Genomic DNA, 9,243 nt, shown 5'->3' with positions numbered 1-9,243 from the left:
TTTTTGAACAGATAATGAAAAAGTTGCCAAAATTTGTAAAAATAGAGATAGTTTAGGGTTTATTAGTCACGAATTCAAAATATTGGATACATTGTTGAAAGATCAAGATAACATTCCAAAACCAACTTTATTTTCTGATGGGATTTTGATAATGAAGAAATATCATCCTTTATCAAATAAGTTTATACAAATCCAACTTCCCAAAAGGAGGGAGTGTTTTCAATTAATAGATCTTTTAAAAGATATTCATTCAAAAGGATTTTGTCACAGAGATATTAGACCTGATAATGTTATGCGGACTGATGATGGTAAATTGATATTAATTGATTGGGGTTTTGCATGTGCAATTAATGAGACAACTTTTTTTGCTGGTATTATTTCTTTTTGTGTTGATGATTATTTAGGTTGCGTTTTGGATCAAAATACTTTCATAAGACCGTACAAGAAAGAGTATGATTGTGAATCAATGCTAAAAACTTTTTGTTTTTGGTTTGATGAAGATAAAATAGAAATATTATCAGTGAACAGATTAAAGAAAGCAGAGGGAGCTAGAAATTTTTGGACTAATTTTAATAAGTTGAATTTCCAATCAATTTTAAAACAAATTCATACCAAAAATTCTGATCCTTATGAAGTTCTTAAATCATTTTTTACTAAAAACAATATTGATTAAAATAAGTTGGAATGTTGCTGGATAATAGGAAATTTGAATCAATAACATCCTTAATGACATTTAGATTATCAGCCAAAAGGCATTCTGTTTTACTTATTACACTTCCCCTAAAATCATCATCTAGACCTTGGATTAATCCATGTTTGACATCAAAATAAAACTCCAAGTCTTCACAAATGAAGAAATTATTCAAATCTTCAAGTGTTGGGATATATTGAACTGGTTCTGGAGTGTCTTCTCTTTACTAATTCACCAAAATTTCCTCTATTGCTAGCTCCGATAGCTTTGTATAGCTTTGTTTTATCAATAGTACGTTTACCTCTGGACATTTTTTACTTTGCTATTTGATAGTTTACTTTGTTTCCTTGTGAATACATCTTCAATTCACGAAATTTTGATAAAAGTTGTGAATCTTAAAGCAGTTTATTCTGTCTCGTCTCTTTTTAAATTGTAATAAAATGTGTGCCATGGTACTCTATTCAAAGAAAGCGCTGAGCAAGAAGTATTATAGAATCAAACGTAAAGAACTAAAAGAGAGGAAAGAAAAAAAGTTACAACAAGAATTAGTTGAAGCACAGAGCATGGTTGTGAATAATGCATCTGAAGCAGCCAAAAAAAGGTTAGCTGAAATTTGTAGATGGGCAGACGATGATACTGTGGATGTAGAAAAAAAACAAAAGTTGCGAGAGGTTTATAAACAATTATCAGCATCTAGAGCAAATAACACATACATTTTGGAGTAAAATCAGAGAAATAAAGATCAGCAATTGATCGCTTATTAATGATGATCCTCAGTTTGATGTAGTCTTTATAAGCAAGAGTGTTGGTTTCTTCTTCTTTATTGATTTTAATCAAATAAAGATATTTCCCTAGGACCAACTGTTATTATAAAATTACAATCATTTACAAAAGCAAATAAAAAAATTGGTGAAGTGAAATTCAATACTTCTAATTTAGTATATTCAGAATCATAAACATCCACAACATGATTTCCTGATTCTAGTATAAATGTTTTCTTATTATATGGATCTGATAGTGTGAGTATCGTATTTTGTGTACATGGTATTATTTTTGAAATGTTGCCTTTTTTTAGAAATAATTTGTAAATATGATCCTCTCCTAGTAAAACTAGAAACTAGTAAATTATTATTAAAATCCAATCCAATATGATTTGAAATTCTATGACCAGATGCAATTGAAATTTTACCAAGACAATTTCCTGTTTTGGAATCTAATAATTGCACATTTTTAGTAATACTTGAATTTAAAAATAAAATTCCTCTTTCATCTTGAACAATTGAATTAATTCCATGAATTTCCTTTCTCCAAATTATATTTCCACTTTCAATTTCAACTTTCCATAATTCTGATAAATGAATATTAATTATATTTGCAATTAAAAAACATTTTTCACATTTCAATGAATAAAAATATTGATAATGTTTAACATCCTGTTTCAATGCATATTTAGTAAATATTTCCATATTTGTGATTAATTTATGAATTGGATCAAAATTAAATTTTAAAACATGAATAGTATTAACATCTTTAGATAAAATTAAAATTAAATAATTAATATTATCAGAATAAATGCAAATAATTGAACCGTTAATATAATCATTGGATCCAAATAAATCACTATTTGTAATTGTTTGTAATTTATTTAGTTTAGATTGATAACCTTTTAATGTTTTATTGGTTTGATTATTCGGAAGAGTTAAATCATCACACTGTGATGACATATTTTACTATTTAATTTTTTTATTGTAACTATTACATAGTTATTATTTGGATTTAATAGATCCCATTGAATAAAATTATGAAAGAATGATGTGGCACATGACGTTAAAAGCTTATCAATCTAAACTAAATGGAGCCTACAGAAAAATATCAAGGATTTCATGTAAGATGTTTTGATCCTTAAGGAACGTAAAGCCGTCATAGCTCAGTTGGATAGAGCACAGGACTTCTAATCCTGGGGTCGTGGGTTCGAGCCCCATTGTCGGTATCTGATTTTTGTTTCAAAAACACTATCCCAAAGTTACTTTCCTCTAATTTTCTAATATTTCAAAAATTGCAAATAAATGCGCTTGTTTTTTAGAGTTTAAAGTCAATCCTTAATAGCTTCTTGTATTATTCAAATAGAAAGTTATATATTATCAAATTGCAATACATTGAAAATCCAAATCGTTCTTTGACTTATTTTTACATTAGAATATTCTTCCCTCCTCCCTTATTCTAAACCTTCCAATGACTCCGAAATGGTATCATGACTATTTATTCTTGTAGACTATTAGAAACTAGCGCTATTTGCCTCACTTGAATCGGACTCAAAATGAGCGCTTGACTTTGGCCCGTGGCTTCCAAAAGATTAAAGGAAGCTCAAAAGATTCTCCCACCTTTGATACTCAAGTAGTTATTTAAAAGAAAAACAAACAAAGCCTTCTTCTTTGAAAAACATATTTATTATCCATTACTATTGTTGTTGATTGTTTTTATTATCTTTGAATAGAGAATAGGACAACACACTTTTATACTTGTAGATAGTATTATCCATTCTTCTTGTGTTTTCAAAACAATTATCATCATCACCATCATCAACACTCTCCATCATCAACACAAAAACTACAATAGTATATCATATAACATTATTTATTCGGAAGAAAAAGGCTTTAAAACATGTTTCAAAGATTAAAAGCCAAATTTACCAGAACACCAGTATGTATATTTTCATATTCTCTAAACACAACAATTTTAATATGTAATATTACTATATTCATCTTTATATAATAATAATAATAACAAAACAACAGAGGGATGGAAATTCCCTAGTAGACCATTCGAATGAATCATCAAATAATCAAAATACTCTACCACTACCATCATCATTAACATCACCTCGTGAACATACAACACTAGTAATGTCAAATTCTAGTACTGCTATTATGAGTTCTGCAACAATTAATACTAATTATAATAGTACTAATAATCCATCAACACAACATAGAAGTATATCGGATATGTTTACTGGGAATGAAGTTGGAGCCTTTAATACTTTTAATATTCAACAACAACATGATGCAACAAAAACTAGATTACTATTTGCAAATGATGAAATGTCAAACGCCACCAACAAATTTATTGATAATTCCATAACGACTACTAAATATACTTTCTACAACTTTTTATTTAAGAATTTATATGAACAATTTCATAGATTTGCAAATTGTTGTAAGTATTTTAATGATTTATCACTTATTTGAATGATGAAATATTATAATTGTACAATATTTGAATAATGGATGATGAAATATTTGTGAAAATAGATTTTTTATTTATGGCAGTTTTGCAAACTATTCCAACATTGTCACCAACAGGTCAATTTACAGCATTCTTTCCTTTAGCATTTGGTAAGTATTATATTGGAGGTATTATACTAAACAAAATCTAATATATGACTATTAATAGTATTGATTTGTACAATGATTAAAGATGCTTATGAAGATATTAAAAGACTCTATTCTGATAGAGTTACAAATAATAGAATTGCTCATGTTTTGAGAGGTGACAAATTTGAGGATATATTTTGGAAAGATGTAAAAACAGGTGATATTGTTAAAGTAGATAATAAGGAACCATTTCCTTGTGATTTAATTCTTGTTTCTTCAAGTGAATCACAAGGTTTATGTTATGTTGAAACTTCAAGTTTGGATGGGTATGTTATTTCTATGGATTGAATGTTGATTAACTTGTTGATTTTATTAAATTGGAAATTGGAAAATCAATTGAATTCATATTAATTTGGATATTAATTTGGATATAAAGTGAAACTAATTTAAAAATTAAGAGATGTCGTCATGAAACTTTGGAACTTTCAACACCTGAAGCACTTGATAAAACTAGAATGATTGTGGAATGTGAAAAACCAAACAATAGATTATATAAATTTGAAGGTACAATGGTATTGAGTAATGGAAAGAAATTATCCATTGATACTGAACAAATTTGTTTACGTGGATCTTCATTGAAAAATACTGATTTTATGATTGGTGTTGCAATTTTCACTGGACACGATACTAAATTAATGATGAACACAAAGTATGTTTTATTTTAAACCATTCTTATATATTTATTATTATCAATTATGAAATTTAATGACATGATACTCTTATTAATATAATGATATTTAATGATATAATGATATTTAATAATGATATTTAATGATATATTTAATATTTTTACAGAGAAACTCCACACAAAATTAGTAAAATTGAAAGAATGATTAACAAGTTAATTTTACTAGTTTTAGTAGTTCAAATCATTTTAGTTTTGAGTTGTGATATTGCATTGATGGTTTGGACAAATTTTAATGCTGGAGCATGGTATTTATTCCGTGATGTTGTCATTGATTCTGAATATATTGCATGGAATGGATTTAAAGGATATTGGACAATTCTCATTCTACTTACAAATTTAATTCCAATTTCACTTTACGTTTCAATTGAAGCAGCTAAATTAGTTCAAGGTATTATGATTAGTCAAGATTTAGCAATGTATCATGAGGCTACAGATACTCCTGCCCTTGTTAGATCTTCAGCTTTAAATGAAGATTTGGGTCAAATTAATTACATCTTTTCAGATAAGACTGGTACTTTAACTGAAAATAAGATGGACTGTAAGTTTTTTTTTGAATCATATTAGTGTTATAACAATTGTTTTGTCAACAACAATCATAAAAACAGTCATGAAATGTTCAATTTCTGGTAAAACATATGGTTCAGGTATCACTGAAATTGCCAATGTAGCAGCCAAGAGACAAGGCATTACGCTTATAGATGATAGACCTGAACATGTTAAAAATAATCCAAATTTCCAATTCTTTGATGAGAGAATGAATGATGGAGCTTGGATGAATGAAGAAAATGCTCAAGATATTCAAAATTTCATTACCTTGTTAGCAGTTTGTCATACAGTTATTCCTGAAAGAAGTCACAACAAACCAAATGAAATTATTTATCAAGCTTCTTCACCTGATGAAGCAGCACTTGTTAAAGCAGCTAAATATTTAGGTATTGAATTTATTAATAGAACTACCAATACAGTTACTATTAAAATAATGGAAAATGAAGCGATAGAATATCAAGTATTAGATATTATTGAATTTTCAAGTGATAGAAAGAGACAATCTGTCATTGTTAGAGATCCAGAAGGTAAATTATTAATAATGACCAAAGGAGCAGATTCAATGATTTATCCACTTTTAAATGAAGAATCTGTTGAAAAATATGGACCAATTACATTGGAACATTTAGATCAATTTGGTAATGAAGGTTTGAGAACATTGTTATGTGCTCAAGCTTATCTCGATGAAGAAGAATATCAACAATGGCATAGAGAATATGAAGAAGCTAAAACTTCACTTGAAAATCGTCAAGTTAAAGTTGAAATGGTTGGTTCTAAAATTGAAAAGAATTTACAATTTGTTGGAGCTACAGCTATTGAAGATAAATTACAACAAGGAGTTGGAGATACAATTTATGAATTAAGAAGAGCAGGTATTAATATTTGGGTATTGACTGGTGACAAATTAGAAACTGCTATTAACATTGGTTTTGCATGTGATTTATTAAATTCTGGAATGACACTTTTAATAGTTGAAGGAAATACAATTGAAGAATTGAAAACTTTCCTTGAAAAGAGTTTATCAACATGTGAAGGTATTTCTTCATCAGATGCATTGGGTCTTGTTGTTGAAGGTGACAAATTATTAACCATTTTAGAAGGTGAACATAATAATCCACTCAATCCAGCTAATACTGGAAATACTTTGAGAAATTTATTCTTAAATTTGAGTGTCAAGTGTAAATCGGTTATTTGTTGTAGAGTTTCACCTAAACAAAAATCAGATGTAGTTTTATTAATTAAGAATAATGTTGATAGTATTACTTTAGCTATTGGAGATGGTAGTAATGATGGTATGTTTTCATATTTATATTTAATCTTATATATTTAATCACATCTTATATATTATATATTATATTTAATATTATATTATATATTTAATCATATTAACAATTAAATAATAATAGTGAGTATGATTCAAAGTGCTCATGTTGGTATTGGTATTTCAGGACAAGAAGGATTACAAGCAGTGAATGCATCAGATTATGCAATTGGTCAATTTAGATTTCTCAAACGTTTATTACTTGTTCATGGTAGATGGAGTTATAGAAGAGTTTCAAAATTAGTTCTCTATTGTTTCTATAAGAATAGTCTTTTATATTTAACACAATTGTGGTATATTTTCTCAAATGGTTATTCAGGTGCAACTGTTCATGATAAGTGGACTATTGCTCTTTACAATTTAATATTCTCTGGTTTACCAATTATTGTATTAGCTGTTATGGATAGAGATGTATCAGCTGATGTTGCTGAAAAATTCCCAGAACTTTATTATCAAGGTCAAAAGAATAGATTTGTAAGTAGTTTTCTTTTATTATTTATTTAGTAATTTTATTAATTATTAACTATATTTTTTCTATTGTTCTATGTAAACAAATAATCATCATCATTATATGAAATGTTTTAAAATACTTTAGTTCAATGCTAAAGTATTTATATCATGGGTTGTTAATTCATTATTCCATTCACTTGTTTGTTTCTTTGTTCCATATTATTGTTTGGTTGATAGCAAATTCCTTGATGGACATGATATTGATCCAGAAACTATTGGTATTGTCATTTATTCATGTGTACTTGTTGTAATTTCACTTAAATTATGTATTGAAACATCATCTTGGACATGGGTTAATGTTTTAATTTATACTGGAAGTTTATTATCATGGCCTGCATTTATATTTGTTTATGGAAGTATTTATTACATATTTGGATATCCATATCCAGTTATATCTGAATTTTATGGAATTACAGAAAGATGGAGAATATTCCTAACACCACAATTTTACATGATTGTTTTATTAGTAACATTTATGTGTTGTATTAGAGATATATTCTGGAAAGGATTTGTTAGAATGCGTTCAAGAAATGCCTATTACCAAATTCAAGGAAGAAAGAAATCAAAGAAATCAAGACAAGAAATTTTGGAAAATTTCCCATTCGAAGAAGGTTTACCTGTCAAGATGAAGAAAAAGAAAAAGTTCAATGTCGTAGAATTACAAGAAATTAAGAAGGTATTCGAAACTGCTGTTACAAGTGTTGCTAAATTTAATTATCGTGGATTTGCATTCTCACAAACTGAACAACAAGGTGATTTCTTAAAACAATATTATAATGGTACAAGTAGTACAAATAATAATAATAATGGAAATAATAATAATACTAATAATACAAATAATACAAATACTACGACCACTAGTAATACAGGAATGAATACGCTGCCTAATAGTGCAAATGATAATGTTATTATCAATATCTCTAATGATGATATAATTAAATCAAAAGAAGAATAAAATGAATTTTCAATCAAATTGATTGACTTTTTAACATTTCCTAATGTAATTAGTATCTCTTGCAAATGAATTGTCGAGACTTTATTATCTCCAAATGAGAACAATCAATGTTGACACTCCATGACTAGAGATAGGTTTACTGACCTGCTTTGTTTCCTTTTTAATATGTCATTCGTACCATTTTAGCGTATAAGAATTTTCCAGCCTCATTTCTAGCTTCAAAAAAACAAACCAACCAGTAAACCAATTCAAACAATGTTTATCTCAAAATCAACAGAAAAAGACTTTGTCCCACACACTGAAAGAAAACGAAAGTCGTTACGATTTTCAAAGAGTGGTGCACTAGGAAATTTAGATGACAAACACATAACATTCATCAGAGGAATGCACCAACGAACTATTTCATTGGCTGTTTACCCAAAACAAGGCATTTTACTTCAAGTATTAAGAGAGGAATTTAATGATAATGGATTGTCATATTTCTATGATCCAGAGCAAAGGAAGGAATTGGATTATGCTGGCTTGTGGGAAACTTCAACGAGGACCATATTAGTCTTGGAAGATAGTGATGATGTTAATGTATTATTGAGGGAATTTCAAAAACAATATTGTTAATGCCCATGTAATTTTGAATATAAAAGTAAAATTTATTTACGTTTCTTTTGATTACCAGTAGCAGTGGCAGTATTGAATTGATTAATATAATTTTCCAAAATACTACGTGTACTACTCATCATATTAATTGCATTCAAATCTGAAAGTGGTTGTAATAATTTTTCTCTAATAAAAATAGATAATTGTGAATTTAATAAAAATCTTTCATAATTTTCCAATTCACTTCTTTCAGTTTGTTGCATTTTCAATAACATTTTTTCATAATAATCTTCCTTTCCAATTATAATTAAAATAATAATTCTATTTAAACCTTCTAAAAATCTTAAATCATTATAATATTGATATTGATAATATAATAATGTTACAATTCTAATAATATTTAATTCATAATTATTATCATTAATTAATTTATAAATAAATTTAATAAATAAATAAATTGAATCTTGATTTACAAATTTAATAATTTTAAATAATGAATTGAAATTC

At 27.4% G+C, this 9,243-nt stretch overlaps 2 protein-coding genes and 1 non-coding gene across 3 annotated transcripts in view; all 3 read left to right on the top strand.

Annotated features, from left to right (window-relative positions):
- The window catches only part of NAEGRDRAFT_72766 (uncharacterized protein), a gene marked incomplete at both ends in the record, with an annotated part of 1,800 nt that extends 1,127 nt beyond the window's left edge, over positions 1 to 673 (top strand). Inside the window, one exon of the mRNA XM_002672076.1 lies at positions 258 to 673. Coding sequence (XP_002672122.1) covers positions 258 to 673 — 416 coding nt within the window. The remainder of the gene's footprint in view (positions 1 to 257) is intronic.
- A 1,934-nt stretch (positions 674 to 2,607) lies between these two features.
- On the top strand, positions 2,608 to 2,681 carry NAEGRDRAFT_t614. Its single transcript has one exon. It is a non-coding gene; the product is annotated as a tRNA-Arg (tRNA).
- A 1,108-nt stretch (positions 2,682 to 3,789) lies between these two features.
- NAEGRDRAFT_44754 (uncharacterized protein) lies at positions 3,790 to 8,142 on the top strand (the record flags this gene model as incomplete). Its single annotated transcript, XM_002672075.1, has 8 exons — positions 3,790 to 3,904; positions 4,000 to 4,083; positions 4,142 to 4,388; positions 4,499 to 4,771; positions 4,918 to 5,348; positions 5,509 to 6,648; positions 6,763 to 7,151; positions 7,273 to 8,142. The coding sequence occupies 8 exons, from the start codon at positions 3,790 to 3,792 to the stop codon at positions 8,140 to 8,142; spliced, it is 3,549 nt and encodes a 1,182-aa protein (XP_002672121.1).
- Between the last annotated feature and the right edge of the window lie 1,101 nt (positions 8,143 to 9,243).

This window comes from Naegleria gruberi, assembly GCF_000004985.1.
Source record: "Naegleria gruberi genomic scaffold NAEGRscaffold_56, whole genome shotgun sequence".
Lineage (NCBI taxonomy): Eukaryota > Heterolobosea > Eutetramitea > Acrasida > Naegleriidae > Naegleria > Naegleria gruberi.
This window is presented reverse-complemented; position numbering and strand designations above follow the sequence as displayed.